This window comes from Cydia strobilella, chromosome 18 (assembly GCF_947568885.1).
Source record: "Cydia strobilella chromosome 18, ilCydStro3.1, whole genome shotgun sequence".
NCBI lineage: Eukaryota > Metazoa > Arthropoda > Insecta > Lepidoptera > Tortricidae > Cydia > Cydia strobilella.
The window spans coordinates 8,259,869-8,280,536 of NC_086058.1; the positions used below are offsets into that span (position 1 = coordinate 8,259,869).

The following is a 20,668-nucleotide window of genomic DNA, read 5'->3' on the forward strand; positions in this document are numbered from 1 at the left end:
ACCAATTTTCATTGTTCGCTGGTTATTTGTTTAGGAAGTATTCAGTTAAACTGTAGGTTGTGTAATAATAATATCAGCTGAAAACTGAAAAGAAGAAGCGGTTGTGGCGTGTCCGTAATTCTGATGTTATTAACGCCTATGTTTACTACGGGATTAATACATGGTATATACACGGTGGCTACAAAATAAAATCATTTCCGTTGCCAGGGAGGTTTTGGGATTATACTGAGCAACTTTTACTAAGGGACCAACCCCGAAATCGCGAAAAAAAATTTGGCTTGATCATACATTTTGGCTGGTCCATTTTCTATGGGGAGGTAAATTTTTTTTTTCGCGATTTCGTGGTTGGTCCCATAGTAAAAGTTGCTCAGTATAATCCCAAAACCTCCCTGGCATCGGTAATGCACTTTGATGGCGACTGTACGTATAAAATTATATTGGTTAAAAAAAACAAGAAAAACAAAAGACCGGAGAAAACACTGAGCACATTTCGAACCTTAATTTGCAAATAGATTAGATTAGATTTATTTATTTCAGGACAAAAATTACACTATAAATTTGCATCAATGTCAAAATTATGCTTATCTTCCAACCAATCCAAATCCAACTTACCAACTTCTCTATTACAGTTACTAAGGGTATTTATTTTATAGGTCAGACCAGGGTCAGACAGATCAGATTCTAGTACAGTCGCCAATTCGCCATCAGATACCACAGAAGAGAGAAAATCAATTAAAACTAAAAAATAGTTTTCGTTGTTCTGTTAGCACTTTTAGGTACGAAACATATTCAAGCTTCAAGTACCGACTTGGCCAGTTCATTTTCAATAATACCATTCCATTGCGGGGCCAAATATTTGTTTCCTACGTCGCGTCGTGCTGTGGACAGGGGTGTAGGTATATGCATATGAATATAACTAAATATTAAATTAACATGTAAGGTAAACGCTCGCGCTAGTGTTTGACAGCCTAAGTCCAATAAATAGTTGAAATGAAATTAGGCAATAACATCTATCACTGGTATTAGTTTACGTGGCTAAATATTGTAGTAGTCTAGTAGAATTCTTGCAAGTAAAAGTTGTATGATAGCGGCAAAATTCTTCAGACTCTTAAATAATTGTTTGACTAAAGGATTTGCCACACTGGACGCATTCTGCGGGCAGCGGTCAGGTCAAACTTTAACTTCAAAGGTTGCTCTCAATGTTGTTCATACATAACGCGGATTTGACCTGACCGCTGACTGCAGAACGCATCCAGTGTGGCAAATCCTTAAAAGTACCAAAACACAATAGGCGTCTCGTTTTATTAATAGAAACAAAAGATTTTCTTTGTTCCAAACTTTCAAAACTAATAACTGATAGCTTTACTATGTTGAGAATTTATTGGTGGCGGTCTGTCGCTTGCGGCATATAAATAGCATATTTGAATTAATTATTATTTATTCACGGTCGTAAGTTATCGCAAATGATAAATGTCATTTACATAATCGTTTTCGGCGAACTTAAGAGAAAATATTGATGACCGTGATTACGATTTACATAATAGTTATTTGTTATACAAGGGTGCAAAGTTGTATTTTACCCGCGAGTGTGGAATTGAAACACGAGCAAGCGAAAGGATTCTATAGTTGAACCACGAGCGAAGCGAGTGTAACACAAAACTTTTCCCCTCTCTATAGCGAGGAAAGTGCAACATCCACAGGCGTTAGATCATCTTCATCAACTGGAATCACTCATTTTTTTACGATATTATATCAAAAAACTCTGGAAATTCTGTACTTTTACGTGAGAAATTTTTAAGTAAAATTTTTGTTGACAATGTTGACATTTCTGACGTATGAAATGTCAATGATGCGTTTTGAAATTGCATCGACTTAACTTGTGCGTTCAGAATTATATTTAACATAATTATTAAAAAAACAAACGTTTATTATGGAATTTTAAGGTTAAATAAAGCTAAATCTGGTATGTTTTATTAGATTCTCAAACCATTTATTTAATGATAATTAATATCGAACGAACCATAATTATGAGCGTTTTACGTTTTGTTATCTGTCAAGCTACTTAAACACGCTCCATCCAAGGTCAAATTATTTTCCCCACTAGTGGATAAAATGCGTTTTTCCCCGCTTGTTTTAAAGGATAAAAAACGGCTTTCCGAGCTAGTGAGGGGAAATAGTTATTTGTTATACAAGGGTGCAAAGTTGTATTTTACCCGCGAGTGTTTCAACACACGAGAAGTAAAATACATTTGCACCCGTGTGTAACACAAAACTTTTCCCCTCACTATAGCGAGGAAAGTGCAACATCCACAGGCGTTAGATCATCTTCATCAACTGGAATCACTAATTTTTTTACGATATTATAACAAAAAACTCTCGAAATTCTGTACTTTTACGTGAGAAGTTTTAAAGCAAAATTTTTGTTGTCAATGTTGACATTTCTGACGTATGAAATGTCAATGGTGCGTTTTGAAATTGCATCGACTTAACTTGTGCGTTCAGAATTATATTTAACATCATTATTAAAAAACAAACGTTTATTATGGAATTTTAAGGTTTATGACAAAAAATCATTAAATAAAGCTAAATCTGGTATTTTTTATTAGATTCTCAAATCATTTATTTAATGATAATTAATATCGAACGAACCATTATTATGTGCGTTTTACGTTTTGTTATCTGTCAAGCTACTTAAACACGCTCCATCCAAGGTCAAATTACTTTCCCCACTAGTGGATAAAATTCGTTTTTCCCCGCTTGTTTTAAAGGATAAAAGACGGCTTTCCGAGCTAGTGAGGGGAAAAAATATTTCCAGATATGATATTTGTTTAAAACCTTCGCGCTTTGAACACATATTAAATCACATTTATCGGGTCTATCGCGAATTTATTTTGTTACCTTTATTTACCGACGTTTCGACATATGTTTTACTGGTCGTGGTCGCGGCTAACAAATTCGCGATAAATCCGATAAATTTGTTGTTTGCGGTCCGTAATTTGCGGTTTTTAAACTCTTCATAGACGGTTAAAGTCTACCTGCCTTGTACTAAAACATAAGATATTGGTCAATTATTAACTAAATGCGTTTTTTCTTTACAGGACACGAGCAGTTGTAGAGAAAAATATGACACCGAAAGAAGTGGTAAAAAATTACAAGAAATTTATACCAAAAGTAATAGTAACGAAACATGGGCCGTACCCGAAGAAATACGCACACGACTACCTGCCCAACCTCGTCTCCGTTGGAAACAGTGCAAAGTAAGTTATAACTCAAACACCTAACAAATTACTGGGCTATGTAGAAGTTACTTAGTATGTAATTGATTTCCATGTTTGAGATTTTACCTAAATTAACTAATTTATTTCTGTGTACGACTACATAGACCAGGAGTAGGTACCTTTAAATGACTGCAAACATAAGTAGATAGCAATGTAGATAGTAGGTAGTAGAGTAGTAATGGTGAACTTGCATCAATTTTATTAATAATGCTCAGCGGTTAATTTCTTATGCGGGTTAAATGTAAGACTTGTAAGAGTAGGTACGAATATTTATGGCACCAGCAGGTGATAATCATCAGAATCCTCAGAGTATATTACCTATCCTCCTAAAAAGAGAACATACTTACCAATTAAAGCAGTATTGGATTTTAAAATTATGTTCTGATGTATCAATCCATTTTCCCCATTTTATCTAACATTGAGCACGTGTAAAAATATATAACTCAAAGGGAAGGCGTCATGAAATCGAGCACGAATGTAAAACATCAAGTTTACTCTAATACCAACATCATTTGAACCGCAAGCCAGGCGTATACAATAAATAATAACAATCTTCAATTACTTACGATCTTAGTTTTATTATCGTCGTACTTTGTATGGCGGATGTGTTCGACGTTGTACCACTTGTACCTATTAATAAGGTTAAGAGGAAAATTAGCGCTGGTTTTTTCGACAAACCTTCTCGGTTTAGCGCCATATTAATCAAACGGTACAAAATTGTCGTATACAAAATGTTTTCCTCGCATCAAATTTCCAAAATCGTTACAAATGTCGAAAACCGACCACGAAAATAGCCAAATTTACTAGATTACTTTTATGTAAACGTACACAAAATCTCTTGCAATATTTTATTTGTGTACGCTCTTAGCGTGTGATATATTTTTGCACGGTTTTGGGTGTACGTGTATAAGTGAATAATGATGTTTACAGTTAATTTTGAATGCGTTCTAATACTATCTTATCTTCCTTATAATGCTAAAAACAATCATTTATAGGAATGCTGTAGTTTATCGCATTAAGAAGCTTTTATCTATGGCGCACATGTCGTTAGTGCTCTAAAATGCGTTCAGAAACCGTAGGAAATGACCAGCATTATTACAACCAATTTTAATATGAGAACTTTCTTATCTGTGGTAGTAGGTAAAATTTGTACTTTAATGTTATTACATTATAGATTTTTGTAAGGTTATGAGTTTAAATTTGGAACAGCTGTCGAAACTCAAGTGGGTCTTTATTATCCATAGATATTAAAACAGTTATCGATACAACACGTCAATTCAGTATGTTTTTTTATTATGAACCGCGCGACATCTGATCTCGAGTGACATGAGAATAGGGACGTCTTGACGGAGGATCGAATTGTCATTTGTTTGTTGGTATTTTACTGTTACAAAAGTAGAATTGTGAAAAGTTGTTTGTAATTTACATTTTAATTGAAAATATGAGTTTTTGTATTTGTTCAAATTTATTTTTATTGCATTATTTTAGTATCTATAATTTATAGTTAATATTTTACAGGTAGCACTAGTGCAATGCAGGTCATTTCCCTACGGTTACTGAACCCATCTTAGAGTACTTATGATATGTGTGTAGATAAAGTAGTGTATGCAACTGTACATAATTAGGCCTTAAAATACTCGTGTGATTCTATTATGAAACTCGCTAACGCTCGTTTCATAAAACCACACTTGTGTTTTGAGGCCTCTCATTATGTATCAGTTGCATAAACTACTATTACGGAGACCCACAGTCCCACAGTCATCGCACATATGCATGCGGTTACTTGTAATATGCTACGCCGCGAGCCTATATACCCACTCAATCAGATCTAGAAAATGATATATGAAAAACGCCCATGTTCAACACTTGAGCATATTGTAACTTTGTATTTTCTATGCAATTTATCAAAAGAATTAGAAATTATACAAAGAAAATAGAAAAATCGCTATAAGTAAGTATGCTTATAAGATTTAAGGAGTTCCCAGGATTCCTCATGGGATCCATAATTTCTGTTATCATTTGTGTAAAAACCGGATTTTGACAAAATAGGACAAACTGGAAGTAATACTAAAACATAATAATAAAAAAACATGTTAATTACTTATTTAAATGAAATAGGTGGAGAAGGTGTTTCAAATACATTTTTTACTGCATAATAATACGAGTATAGTATTACACTAGCTAACTACACTACTTGTATAGTTGTCTACGTAGGTATGTATGTAAATCTCGAGTGAACTCCAAATGAACTGTCGACAATGGTTGTTTATTGTCCTCCTACGTCCGATCAATCGCGAGGCTAAGTGCGCCGTAAGTGGCCCAGAGTTATATTACACTCGCTGTGCAGCTATTTACAAAGGTTAGCGACCTCTAGGCTTTACAGCTTAGGCGAACCAGAATAAGTCGGACCTCTGAACTGCGTACACCGTGTTTTTTAAAGTAAGTTAATTTCAAGAGCTTCCAGAGCTTAAATTAATTAACTTTCTCAAGGAAACCGGTATTCTAATTAACTCCATTTTGGAGAAAATCAATGATTCATTTTTATCTGATAAGGCCCCTAAGAGCGTGTATACTTGCCTTAGGGCCTGTTTACATATTGATTAGTGTTTAGTATGAGTTTATACATTTCAACATTTGCTACTAAACGCAAGTACTATCTCGGACGATCGATATCATCGATATTCGAAATGTCATTGATGTCATAGTTTTCAATTGTTTAGTGGATTTAAATATTTTAAATATAATGTTATAACTTAAAAGAAAGTGCGCAGGAGAATTAGCATGGCCAAGACCGCCATGTCTCAGCTTGGAAATATCTGGAGAGATCGCAGCATTTCCGAAAACAGAAACCAAACTGGTACGGACTCTAGTCTTCTCGATATTTTCGTATGGCGCTGAGACGTGGACATTGAAAGCTGCTGACCGCAAATGCATTCACGCCTTCGAGATGTGGTGCTGGAGAAAGATGCTCCGTATCTCCTGGACAGCATTTCGGACTAACGTTTTCATATTGCGAGAACTCAGAATCTCGTCGCTTCTGTCATCCGAATGTCTACGCAGTCCTTGAATACTTCGGTCATATTGCAAGTAAAGACGGTGGCAACCTCGAAAAGCTTTTTGTGAGTGGCAAAGTGGATGGGAAAAGGCCTGGACGTGGGCGCAGTCCAATACGTTGGTCTGACCAGATCCGCACCGTTCTTAACTCCACAGTTCATATGGCTCTCCACACCGCTAAAGACAGAAACAGATGGAGAAAGATCGTAAGAAAGTGATACAAAAGGGAGGTCACGACCCTCAATATTGAGGAATACGATGCAAGGAGGTTATAACTTAAAAAAAATACATAAAAATAATTGAAAATCAACTATGTCTTTCAGTTTCCTTAATTGTACTTAGCCATATCCCGAAGTTAACGGAGTTTTAAAAAAAAACCCCGTGTAGTTTTTGCGTTATATGTAGGTGTCTATTATACATATAATCTAAAATATATAGAATTATGCACAAAGGACATATAAAAATACCTTGCCTTCGAGTTGGAGAACACAGGTTACTGAAATCGGCCGTAAGGTCACGGGCTCACTTCATTCTCTCAACTAAAGTTGCTTTAATCAACACCCATTATTACTGCCCATTATTAACGGTGATGTGTGTTATCCGGACTTAAACGAAGAGCTTCTCGATAAATTGAATCGCCTGCTTAATAATTGCATTCACTTCATTTATCGCCTCCGCAAATATGTTCACGTTTCTTCTCGCTCTCAGCCATTGTCTGGCTTCCCATTCGGCAAAGTAGCAATATTCGCTTGCTTTCCACTCTTCTTTTCTGTGCTTAACGATCCACATTCTCCTGAATACCTCAAATTCTTCTTTCAATACTATACGGCGTTTCTTGCGACCGCCAACTTGGCTCTTCTGGCTATTGCCACATACATATTTGTCTATGTCCATCCCACTTCCGCGAACCGGGATCATGTCGAATTCGTTCACTGTGCAAGGTGGCGCGTCTTTGGAACGGACTTCCTTTTAACATAAAAAATGCGCCAAATAAGTTCGCTCTCAAAAAATCCTTACGTGCTTTCTTTGCTAGCAGAATGAAAGATTCTTAGATTATCATTAGCTTCATAATATGTTTCGTCGTTATTTATTTATATAAATTGTAGCATGACGCTACATCTGTCGTCAATTTTGGAAACTACTTGCTTGTCTGTCATGTCTAGTTTGCTTGGTTGTGTAGTCGTGTCGTACAGTGTGAATTGATTCACGCAAGTACGGTTAGATGGCGCTCTAAAAAAACACATAGAACCTTTTTTGGACTGAGATATTTTCGATATAGGCAGGTTACAATTGCGTTGAATTTTGAATTTCAATTCTGATTCGGAAAGAAGAAATTTGTTTTCTTCGGAGGGCTTCAGATTGATTTTGAGATTGACGTGTAAAGGTCTGTTTGTGGTCCGCGAATATTTTTCAATTTTTTCCTTGTTTCCGTCAAGTTAACCTTTTAATCGAGAGGAACGTTTTCTTCTAAAGTTGCCAATAATAACTTGGAGTGCGCTTTTCTTCCCGTCGTTCCGCGGCCTTGTTGGCCGTAGTTGCCTGCACCAAGAGCTTTTTAAGGCCACCGTCGAGCAGTGTTCCGGTGGTGTGTGGGGGCCGTATCAACGACGGGGCGCAGCCGCCGACGGGCAGTCGGCAGTGGATGGTCGTCGACCGGCGGTCAGGTATCAGACCTACGGAGGACACGAGCCCGCATACTGCTTGGTTCGATAGGTCACGGTACAGCGTCGGTTGGCCGAACGTTTTCTTTGGAAAGGAACTAACAGACCCACGGAGGACACGAGCCCGCATACAGCGCGGTTCGATAGGTCACGGTACAGCTTTGGTTGGCCGAACGTTTTCTTTGGAAAGGAACTAGCAAATTGTCATCGTCTACGGAGCTTGAATATTTTTTTAACGTTATGGAATCGGTTCCCGTTTTATAACCCTATAATTGTTCATTGTTATTTTTTGTGCCATATTTCTTTTAATTCTGTAAAGCCGCTGGTTTCCGTATTCCGCATTTCTTTACGGCATTTTCAAAATTCTAATTGTCAGGCGAAACTAATATTCGGCATTAAATTTATGCACTATCACCCGTCGAAACAGCCATTATCGTCCATAATCTCCATTTCATTAATCCATTTCTTTCCTTCTACAGCTAAATTAATACGCCGTTATCTTTCACACGTACACCAGTTCACGCCAGTGCGGAAAGCGGACCGTCAGAAAAATAATTTGTTTTGATTATAATAATTTTTTAAATTCCATGTGTAGATTTTTTAGTGGTGTTCGGAAGCGCTTAACATATTATACGTGTTGTGCAGAAGTATTTGTTTTACTGCAATATATATATAGTATATGTGTACATTATATGTGGTATTTTCTATAAAAAGGGACCTTATTGTCGATGGCGCTTACGCCATTATTAACGATGCTCCGATATAAATACAATGCCGCGCGACGCTGTGCGGCGTAAGCGCCATCGACAATAAAGTCCCTTTTTATAGAAAATGTCCCATATTTGTATATACACTACCGATCATAACTATTTAATCACTCGTAATTTTTTTCCATACAATTGTATACAAAATTGACTTTCAGAATTATACCGCTAAGTCGCAGTCGGGTAACAGTTTTTTGTGCAGTTTACATCTTTGATTTAACACGTAGGCCTGTGTCAGTCATGAACTAAGAACTGTTACGAATGAAATCCAGTGAAGGACCGAAAGGAACTAAATCTTTTTGCACGCTCTCAATCGGTCTTTAGGTCCTTTAGTTCAGTGAGATTGGTGAGCTGATTGACTGAGTGAAACGGAAAACAGATGGAACGAAATGGTTCACAATGACGCTGGCGCGGCGCAAGTGCGAATGAGATAAAAGAACATGACAGTCCTAAGCCTGAAAAGTATAAAGGGAAATAAAGTAGATTTTCAAAAAATAATTATTTTTTCTCTTATTGTGTCAAGATGTTTAATGTTTAATCATCATTCAGTTACTTGCCAAATATAATAAAATTATATAAAACCGATTCCTGTCCATTCCCGTTTAGATCTGGATCTCTCAACGACTGAACTGAACTAAATTAACTAAAACACAAATATCGAGCTTCAAAATGATGTGCAGAATATTCGTGTTAATTGCCTATTTACAAAATGGCAAGCGTAAAAAATCCATAATTCGTTTTCCAGTACAAAATCGTTTTATTTTGTATGAACTAGTACATAAGGGTTTTTTAAATTGTTGCATATAGTAAACTCGAAATTTTAAAGGATGTCTTTGGCAACAATTTGAGGCTCAATATATTTACCTAAATAAAAATTCAATCCAACATGTAAGAGAGTCATTTGCCTGCGATCGAACAGTATGATTTTGAAAATAATTTTTGTATACAATTGTATGGTGAAAATTGCGGGTGCCTAAATACTTATGAGCGGTAGTGTATATGTTATTATATGTCATTTTTATTTGATTGGTTTTGCTGTTGTAATTATAACACAGCTCACAATCTCTCTGCTTAGCCTTAAGGTTGACTGGTAGAAAATGCCTTATGGCATTAAGTCCGCCTTTTGTACTGTAAGGTTTTTTATTTTGTGCAATAAAGATTAAATAAATAAATAAAATAAAAATACGAGCTTTTCCATAAAAAGACAATCTAATTAAAGGTAAAGGAACAGGAAAGGAGGATCTGACATAGACTAAGCAAGCTTTTTACTTACAATATACAACACTATGATATCATAAAATTTATGTTTGAATCTTAATCATTATGGAAATATTTTTGTGTTTTAAACGGTTCTAATTCTGCAGAAACTAGTTGATTGGCTATGTTTTTATTATGGTTCGGAACCATAGCCAAGCTTATAAAACGTATCCCTTATAGTTGCATCATGTCCGTCAGCCTAATATCTCTCACTCTCAAACTCATTAGAATTATGTAATAACAACATCAGAAAACTCAACCTATTAATATATTGATATTAAAATAGGTTCAACATTGCAGACCCGTAAAAAATATTTTGTGATTAGCAACGCTGGTCTGTAGAATATTGGCCCGAAAAAGCACGAATAGGTACGTTTCCTGTTAACTTACCATGTTAAATTAATGCGATTTAAGTACCTACTCCTGGTTGGTTTTAACATTATTTGTACATTTATTGGCGCACGCTTTACGTGTCTGACTTACTGATAAACTTAACACATATAACAGAGTAAATTATTATTTGTAATAATATACGTATAACTCATAACATTCCCGTTATCTTTATATAGTTTCACTTAGTATATAATTTATTTATAACTGTGTGGTTTAAATGAACTTTAAGATCACATGTTGAACAGAAATGTTGAGCTCCAGTTACCAAAGCATAAGCTATGAAAGAAAACTCCAATTTGCCCTGCATTTTAGTGGTGGAAAGGTCTGCCAGAGTTTGAGTGCTTGCATGTGTTTCTAAATAGACAAGCTAAGTTAAGACTATCGAGTGATACCCTGTTTTTTTGGTTTTATCAATTACCGGATAATTTATCGGACAAATACATATAATCCGTATCTTAAAATGTTTGTAATCGCATAACTTTAAAGAATTGTAACGCCAGTTTTATTTGCGTTGTTTTTATGCTTTGTTAAAGTATACCATGTCGTTTTCAGTCGCGTGAAGAAATTATACCTCCAACATTTGTACGGCTTGGCGCCGAACTACCTGGCGGAGGAGTTCGACAGTGTGCTCTGGCGAAACGGCAACGACACGGTGCCCGTGCGCATCGTCGTCACCCCCTTCCACCCTCACGAACCGGGCATCAGGCTCTATAATACAGTTACTAGAAAGGTAAGTTGTTTTACCCTGTTAGAGGATAAGCATCGAATGGTGCCGGGTGCCCCTTCACCCCTGCCGTACTGTTGGTAAGTAGAAAGGAAGATCATTGTTATAATAGGTAACTGTATGTGTATAGTATACTTAATTATACACTACAGCATTAATATACTACAAGACTACAACAGACGGCCTTATGGCTGAACAACAATTTCTCCCACACGATCTTTAGGTAGAGGTATTTACTATTTAGTGCAACTTTTTTAGAGTGGTCGTTGGCCTTGATTGGATAGTTGTCAATGAGTGCACGAATTTATTGACACGTAAGTTTGTTCAGGTGCACTCTGAGCGTTGTCAAATAAATGTAGATATTGTTTTACCCATTTGGCTACGACCTCGGTGATGCTCGCCTAGAAATATTCTACTAATATTATAATTGTAAAAGTTTGGATGTTTGTTCCTTTCCTTTCACTAGGATACGGTTTAAAATACGCATTAAATAACAATGATGTATGTTCGTCGACCTATTTAGTAGGCTAGTATTAATGGTTTATGACACTCGTAATAGACTTTCTCCTCCATTGGGAGAGGCTTGTGATCAGTGGGAAATTAAAGTAATTGCCGTTTCTTTTCTTTGTTAATTTCTAACTTTTTATTTCAGTGGTTCCACATGTGTTCGATAGAAGAATTAATTTATTTGACGCGAAACGGCGACCTTTGGTTAGAAGTTTCTAGAAGAGGAACTCCATTATTTTTTAAATTCAAGTCGGAAGAGCAGTTGTCATCCTTCATCTCTGTTTGTGATGGTTACTATAGGTGAGTTGTATGAGTGACACAATCGTCCAATAGATGCTTCTATTAACGATGCGCAGTGAAGATAAACAGTAAATGAAATTGAAGCTACCCTACGAATGACGTTTTCAGCATCGATGATATATGTAAATATGAAATAAAAAATAGTGATGATAACTTCAAGCTACGAATATATTTACTAAAATTAAGCGGCAAGCGGGTCTATAAAATGTGGTTTTTATTTGAATTAATTGCTCACAGTAGCTTACATTGGTTGAAGCTTTTTCTTCTAACAAGCAAGTATAGGGTTCGGAAACTTTTATGGAAATGAACCAGCAACAATGATTGCAATTATCAGTTTATCATAAAAGGGCAACAACTGTAGATTTGGTGTGTGTGAATGAAAATTTTTGGGAAACCAGAAGGGCCGGCAATGTACCTATAAAACTGTCCACTGCAGCCTTAATTTAAAACTGTTGTATTGATTTTATTATAATTTTACAGGTTGATGGTGAAATGGATTTTTAATTTATCTAAAGACGACGAGACACCGTCTCTGAAAGAATTACAAAGAATCAAATGCCACGGCCCTGTTGGGTGAGGATTAATATTATTTTACAGTAAATATGGTGCTACTTTATCTGTGTACTTTATCGCACTAGTGCGGTAATTAGTACTTCACATACCTATACCGAAAATTTCAAGGGCCATATGTACTCGTTGTACACGTGCGAATTGGTAATTCGCAACTCGTGTCGATTTAAAAGACTCTCTTCGTTCGTGTTTTAATTTATCGCCACTCGTTGCGAACTTCCAACTTTTCGCACTTGTATCGTAATGCACTTGTATCGTAATCTTGTGTTCTTTATTTGTTTCAGCGGAGCATTTTCGTATCGAAAGTTAGAGGAGAAGAGAGCTAAGAAACACGGCAGTTATATTTTAAGACAATGTCAGGACGATTACAACTTATATTATTTAGACGTTTGTACAAAAAATAGGTAACTATCCCAAATTTATTACAAAGATATCTTAATAACATCGTTCATTTAGCCACATTGAGATATTGATAAATGACAACTTATTTTTCTGTAATCGTACAATTGACATAACAGTCAATCAAATAAATCAATGAGGGAAATCTAGAAACAAAACACTAACTAAGTATTTTGATTGTCTGTATCTTATCTATTTATATATGGTCTTAAGGCCTGTGCACACCGATTGCGTGTGCGTAGACGTGCACGGGCGAATTGTAATATACAGATTCTTATGAGAGACGGCACACCACTTGCGTGACGTGTGCGTTCACGGCTCCAGCATTTTAGCGCACGGTGTGCACAGAACTTTAGCTAATGACAAATGTTATTGTTTTTTTTGCAGCACGACAGAAACGTACCGCATAGAATACCATGGCCACTGTTACACGTTCAACGAGCAGGAGTTCCATAGCATCGAGAAAATAATCGAGTACCACCAGAACCCCGACGGCAGGATATTTTTGAACGAGTGCATACCGCCCTCAGAGTATGGTAAGGTTTTAAAAGACGTCGTGTAACATATCGTTGTTGTAATTTTATGCCATTTGGAATTTAGGAGGCATATCTCTATAATCTAAGTCTTTTCTGTGCAGTTGTTAATTTGCAACATTATCTGTAAATTATAGTCGTCTTCAGTTTTTTATAGGGACCTATTATATAGTCCTTAAGTGGCTACCAAATTTAAGACTGAATGTAGTACCTATCCCAAATGTTGTCTCTAAATTTGTTTATCATATTTGTGTTATTAACTATTTTTCCTGTTTTTCTTAGACAAATCACAGTTGTTATTGTGTGGAGAACCACAAAAGAAGGGTGTGAGAATTGACCAGGCAGAGTTACAGGAGATATTAAAAGATAACAAGAGTCCCCGCTGCTTGCCAAGCAAAGACATACTGCTTTATACTGGTAAGTACTTAGGCTATTAAAAAAGAGATAAAGAAATAATGTTCCCTACCATACTGACCGACAGTGACATACTTACCAAATTAAATAACTTAATTCTCATCAAAAATATACTTGTTTCAGGTTCTGAAAAGCTAGGCTCGGAAGGTTTAACGGCGACTTTTAAAGCGCTGTGGAGGCTTGATGAAACTAAAAAATTAGTAGTAGCATTCAAAACGCTACAAAGGGAGAAGACTAATGACTATTTGAAGGTAAAATATATTTAAATATGGATGATGACACATGTTGAATTTTATAATAAAATCTAGTAAAATAGATAGCAAATGAGCAGTCGGTTCACAACCGTGTCGCGAATTCACGATCCACTATCATGAGGGAACAACAAAAAATAACACATAAGTAGTTTGTGTAAAACATGCTAGGAATGAAGATAAGTGGAATTGAAGAGTCGTTTCCAGGCTTTAAAATCTTACAATACATATTTACACTTACTATACCGTACCTATACATGTGGTGCAGAGTGTTAAACTAAGCATTTAAAACTATAATCTTTGTAGGATTTCATCGAGTTAGCAAGCAAATGGGCGTGCGTGCAATCCACCTCCATCGTGCGTTTGTACGGAATCACTCTGAGCTCGCCGACTGCCATGGTGCTAGAGTATCTGCCTTACGGACCCTTCGATGACTACCTCAGGTATAGGGTTTCATTACATTTGAAAGTACGTGAGATGAATTTATTAAAACATCGACCTTGCTGATTAAACATGTACAATTACCGAAGTTCCGTAAACATTTTATATCCTAGAATTGCAATATGCAATATGCCAATATTGCTAATCGGCATGTTGTTCCAGTAAGTTGCCGGTGACGCAGATCGCCGTCATGCTATTTACAGACTTTTACTCATGAAGGATTCTTAAAGAAACGCCACACTAGCGTCTTTTGAGCGTCGGCATCTAGTCAGCGCTATGAAAAATGGTGTCGCGGCGTAGTTGCGCTAACATTGCGTCGAGCAATAGCCATAAAGTTGACTAGACGCCAAGGCTTAGGAGACGCTAGTGTGGGGTAAAATGTAGAAGTATAATAATTAGTTATACTTGATTATAACAGGGAGCACGGATCGTCAGTGTCGGTGCTGATGCTGAAGAAGGTGTCGGCGACGCTGGCTCGGGCGCTGTGGGACCTGAGCGAGGCGGGCGTGGTGCACGGGCACGTGCGCTGCTCGCGGCTGCTGCTGGCCGCGCGCGACTCGCGCCTGCAGGTCAAGCTCGCCGGCCCGTCGCTGCGGCGCTACACCGCGCAAGAGTAAGTTTCGTGAGCGAGGCGGGCGTGGTGCACGGGCACGTGCGCTGCTCGCGGCTGCTGCTGGCCGCGCGCGACTCGCGCCTGCAGGTCAAGCTCGCCGGCCCGTCGCTGCGGCGCTACACCGCGCAAGAGTAAGTTTCGTGAGCGAGGCGGGCGTGGTGCACGGGCACGTGCGCTGCTCGCGGCTGCTGCTGGCCGCGCGCGACTCGCGCCTGCAGGTCAAGCTCGCCGGCCCGTCGCTGCGGCGCTACACCGCGCAAGAGTAAGTTTCGTGAGCGAGGCGGGCGTGGTGCACGGGCACGTGCGCTGCTCGCGGCTGCTGCTGGCCGCGCGCGACTCGCGCCTGCAGGTCAAGCTCGCCGGCCCGTCGCTGCGGCGCTACACCGCGCAAGAGTAAGTTTCGTGAGCGAGGCGGGCGTGGTGCACGGGCACGTGCGCTGCTCGCGGCTGCTGCTGGCCGCGCGCGACTCGCGCCTGCAGGTCAAGCTCGCCGGCCCGTCGCTGCGGCGCTACACCGCGCAAGAGTAAGTTTCGTGAGCGAGGCGGGCGTGGTGCACGGGCACGTGCGCTGCTCGCGGCTGCTGCTGGCCGCGCGCGACTCGCGCCTGCAGGTCAAGCTCGCCGGCCCGTCGCTGCGGCGCTACACCGCGCAAGAGTAAGTTTCGTGAGCGAGGCGGGCGTGGTGCACGGGCACGTGCGCTGCTCGCGGCTGCTGCTGGCCGCGCGCGACTCGCGCCTGCAGGTCAAGCTCGCCGGCCCGTCGCTGCGGCGCTACACCGCGCAAGAGTAAGTTTCGTGAGCGAGGCGGGCGTGGTGCACGGGCACGTGCGCTGCTCGCGGCTGCTGCTGGCCGCGCGCGACTCGCGCCTGCAGGTCAAGCTCGCCGGCCCGTCGCTGCGGCGCTACACCGCGCAAGAGTAAGTTTCGTGAGCGAGGCGGGCGTGGTGCACGGGCACGTGCGCTGCTCGCGGCTGCTGCTGGCCGCGCGCGACTCGCGCCTGCAGGTCAAGCTCGCCGGCCCGTCGCTGCGGCTCTACACCGCGCAAGAGTAAGTTTCGTGAGCGAGGCGGGCGTGGTGCACGGGCACGTGCGCTGCTCGCGGCTGCTGCTGGCCGCGCGCGACTCGCGCCTGCAGGTCAAGCTCGCCGGCCCGTCGCTGCGGCGCTACACCGCGCAAGAGTAAGTTTCGTGAGCGAGGCGGGCGTGGTGCACGGGCACGTGCGCTGCTCGCGGCTGCTGCTGGCCGCGCGCGACTCGCGCCTGCAGGTCAAGCTCGCCGGCCCGTCGCTGCGGCGCTACACCGCGCAAGAGTAAGTTTCGTGAGCGAGGCGGGCGTGGTGCACGGGCACGTGCGCTGCTCGCGGCTGCTGCTGGCCGCGCGCGACTCGCGCCTGCAGGTCAAGCTCGCCGGCCCGTCGCTGCGGCGCTACACCGCGCAAGAGTAAGTTTCGTGAGCGAGGCGGGCGTGGTGCACGGGCACGTGCGCTGCTCGCGGCTGCTGCTGGCCGCGCGCGACTCGCGCCTGCAGGTCAAGCTCGCCGGCCCGTCGCTGCGGCGCTACACCGCGCAAGAGTAAGTTTCGTGAGCGAGGCGGGCGTGGTGCACGGGCACGTGCGCTGCTCGCGGCTGCTGCTGGCCGCGCGCGACTCGCGCCTGCAGGTCAAGCTCGCCGGCCCGTCGCTGCGGCTCTACACCGCGCAAGAGTAAGTTTCGTGAGCGAGGCGGGCGTGGTGCACGGGCACGTGCGCTGCTCGCGGCTGCTGCTGGCCGCGCGCGACTCGCGCCTGCAGGTCAAGCTCGCCGGCCCGTCGCTGCGGCGCTACACCGCGCAAGAGTAAGTTTCGTGAGCGAGGCGGGCGTGGTGCACGGGCACGTGCGCTGCTCGCGGCTGCTGCTGGCCGCGCGCGACTCGCGCCTGCAGGTCAAGCTCGCCGGCCCGTCGCTGCGGCGCTACACCGCGCAAGAGTAAGTTTCGTGAGCGAGGCGGGCGTGGTGCACGGGCACGTGCGCTGCTCGCGGCTGCTGCTGGCCGCGCGCGACTCGCGCCTGCAGGTCAAGCTCGCCGGCCCGTCGCTGCGGCGCTACACCGCGCAAGAGTAAGTTTCGTGAGCGAGGCGGGCGTGGTGCACGGGCACGTGCGCTGCTCGCGGCTGCTGCTGGCCGCGCGCGACTCGCGCCTGCAGGTCAAGCTCGCCGGCCCGTCGCTGCGGCGCTACACCGCGCAAGAGTAAGTTTCGTGAGCGAGGCGGGCGTGGTGCACGGGCACGTGCGCTGCTCGCGGCTGCTGCTGGCCGCGCGCGACTCGCGCCTGCAGGTCAAGCTCGCCGGCCCGTCGCTGCGGCGCTACACCGCGCAAGAGTAAGTTTCGTGAGCGAGGCGGGCGTGGTGCACGGGCACGTGCGCTGCTCGCGGCTGCTGCTGGCCGCGCGCGACTCGCGCCTGCAGGTCAAGCTCGCCGGCCCGTCGCTGCGGCGCTACACCGCGCAAGAGTAAGTTTCGTGAGCGAGGCGGGCGTGGTGCACGGGCACGTGCGCTGCTCGCGGCTGCTGCTGGCCGCGCGCGACTCGCGCCTGCAGGTCAAGCTCGCCGGCCCGTCGCTGCGGCGCTACACCGCGCAAGAGTAAGTTTCGACGCTGACCCGTGAAAACGGCGCGTTTTTGGCGCTCTAATGATACCATGTTGTATAGGCATTAGGCAGTCTCGGTACAGTATACACGAAAAATTCAACACTATTGATGAACCATGCAGAAGCGTGACCACGTAATATCAACACCGCTGCTAACGGTGGAGTTGTAATTAGGTAGTTAAATAAGACCGATAAATGAAGTGCTGCTAGTTTTACCGACTGCGCCAAATAAAAATTGTATATGGCCAAAAATTTAAATTGACTTCTTGAGGTTAAAGATTTTTTTTACTTTAACCAACGAGCCAACAAGTAAACATACAATATTTTCCACAGTGTTCACTGGATCCCGGTGGAGTTGCACTCGGACATGAGCCTGGCGCGGCGCTCGGTGGCCGCCGACATCTGGGCGTTCGCCACCACGCTGTGGGAGGTGTTCTCATACGGCCAGTCTCCCACCGACACTAACCCCATCCTCACGGCGAGGGTAAGTTGTATACATAAACAAATCCATGTCTAACTTTCACATTACATTATCGAATTCATAAGCCATGATCCATGATCCACGAATTTTAGAACACCACGAACAGTGAAGACATTAAGGCTACGTACGCACTAGCGGTTTCATGATACTCCTTTAGTTTCCTGCTTAAACGACGCGAGTCGTCTCTTGGCGAAAATTTTTCGTGCTTGCGTAATCTCTAAAAGATTTCCTTGAGTTTGTCACAAGGTAAAAAAAAGTGACTACTTTAATAATTGCACTTTTTCAATCCAGAGTTACGAGATGGGCGAGCGACTTATGAGGCCCGCGAGGTGCCCGAGCGAGGTATGGGCGCTGCTGCGGCCGTGCTGGCAGCCCGACCCGCCGCGCCCGCAGGCCATCATGCGGGACATCAACCACATGCTGCACGCCGGTAACTATACCTCACTACATGTAGGGACCGTGAGCTACAAGCGAGGTGTGGGCGCTGCTGAGGCCGTGCTGGCAGCCCGACCCGCCGCGCCCGCAGGCCATCATGCGGGACATCAACCACATGCTGCACGCCGGTAACTATACCTCACTACATGTAGGGACCGTGAGCTACAAGCGAGGTGTGGGCGCTGCTGCGGCCGTGCTGGCAGCCCGACCCGCCGCGCCCGCAGGCCATCATGCGGGACATCAACCACATGCTGCACGCCGGTAACTATACCTCACTACATGTAGGGACCGTGAGCTACAAGCGAGGTGTGGGCGCTGCTGAGGCCGTGCTGGCAGCCCGACCCGCCGCGCCCGCAGGCCATCATGCGGGACATCAACCACATGCTGCACGCCGGTAACTATACCTCACTACATGTAGGGACCGTGAGCTACAAGCGAGGTGTGGGCGCTGCTGAGGCCGTGCTGGCAGCCCGACCCGCCGCGCCCGCAGGCCATCATGCGGGACATCAACCACATGCTGCACGCCGGTAACTATACCTCACTACATGTAGGGACCGTGAGCTACAAGCGAGGTGTGGGCGCTGCTGCGGCCGTGCTGGCAGCCCGACCCGCCGCGCCCGCAGGCCATCATGCGGGACATCAACCACATGCTGCACGCCGGTAACTATACCTCACTACATGTAGGGACCGTGAGCTACAAGCGAGGTGTGGGCGCTGCTGAGGCCGTGCTGGCAGCCCGACCCGCCGCGCCCGCAGGCCATCATGCGGGACATCAACCACATGCTGCACGCCGGTAACTATACCTCACTACATGTAGGGACCGTGAGCTACAAGCGAGGTGTGGGCGTTGCTGAGGCCGTGCTGGCAGCCCGACCCGCCGCGCCCGCAGGCCATCATGCGGGACATCAACCACATGCTGCACGCCGGTAACTATACCTCACTACATGTAGGGACCGTGAGCTACAAGCGAGGTATGGGCGCTGCTGAGGCCGTGCTGGCAGCCCGACCCGCCGCGCCCGCAGGCCATCATGCGGGACATCAACCACATGCTGCACGCCGGTAACTATACCTCACTACATGTAGGGACCGTGAGCTACAAGCGAGGTGTGGGCGCTGCTGAGGCCGTGCTGGCAGCCCGACCCGCCGCGCCCGCAGGCCATCATGCGGGACATCAACCACATGCTGCACGCCGGTAACTATACCTCACTACATGTAGGGACCGTGAGCTACAAGCGAGGTGTGGGCGCTGCTGAGGCCGTGCTGGCAGCCCGACCCGCCGCGCCCGCAGGCCATCATGCGGGACATCAACCACATGCTGCACGCCGGTAACTATACCTCACTACATGTAGGGACCGTGAGCTACAAGCGAGGTATGGGCGCTGCTGAGGCCGTGCTGGCAGCCCGACCCGCCGCGCCCGCAGGCCATCATGCGGGACATCAACCACATGCTGCACGCCGGTAACTATACCTCACTACATGTAGGGACCGTGAGCTACAAGCGAGGTATGGGCGCTGCTGAGGCCGTGCTGGCAGCCCGACCCGCCGCGCCCGCAGGCCATCATGCGGGACATCAACCACATGCTGCACGCCGGTAACTATACCTCACTACATGTAGGGACCGTGAGCTACAAGCGAGGTGTGGGCGCTGCTGAGGCCGTGCTGGCAGCCCGACCCGCCGCGCCCGCAGGCCATCATGCGGGACATCAACCACATGCTGCACGCCGGTAACTATACCTCACTACATGTAGGGACCGTGAGCTACAAGCGAGGTGTGGGCGCTGCTGAGGCCGTGCTGGCAGCCCGACCCGCCGCGCCCGCAGGCCATCATGCGGGACATCAACCACATGCTGCACGCCGGTAACTATACCTCACTACATGTAGGGACCGTGAGCTACAAGCGAGGTGTGGGCGCTGCTGCGGCCGTGCTGGCAGCCATTATAGGATTAAGGAGCGAAAAAAAAATTCCA

At 44.4% G+C, this 20,668-nt stretch overlaps 1 protein-coding gene across 1 annotated transcript in view; it reads left to right on the forward strand.

Moving 5' to 3' along the window:
• LOC134749392 (tyrosine-protein kinase hopscotch) overlaps positions 1–20,668 on the forward strand; it is a 41,029-nt gene that overhangs the window by 3,402 nt on the left and 16,959 nt on the right. The window contains exons 3-14 of the mRNA XM_063684311.1: positions 3,099–3,257; positions 10,960–11,137; positions 11,784–11,938; positions 12,419–12,511; positions 12,793–12,912; positions 13,295–13,443; positions 13,723–13,857; positions 13,978–14,105; positions 14,412–14,548; positions 14,965–15,159; positions 18,119–18,269; positions 18,558–18,696. Of these exons, the coding sequence (XP_063540381.1) occupies positions 3,099–3,257; positions 10,960–11,137; positions 11,784–11,938; positions 12,419–12,511; positions 12,793–12,912; positions 13,295–13,443; positions 13,723–13,857; positions 13,978–14,105; positions 14,412–14,548; positions 14,965–15,159; positions 18,119–18,269; positions 18,558–18,696 (1,739 nt within the window). The remainder of the gene's footprint in view (positions 1–3,098; positions 3,258–10,959; positions 11,138–11,783; positions 11,939–12,418; positions 12,512–12,792; positions 12,913–13,294; positions 13,444–13,722; positions 13,858–13,977; positions 14,106–14,411; positions 14,549–14,964; positions 15,160–18,118; positions 18,270–18,557; positions 18,697–20,668) is intronic.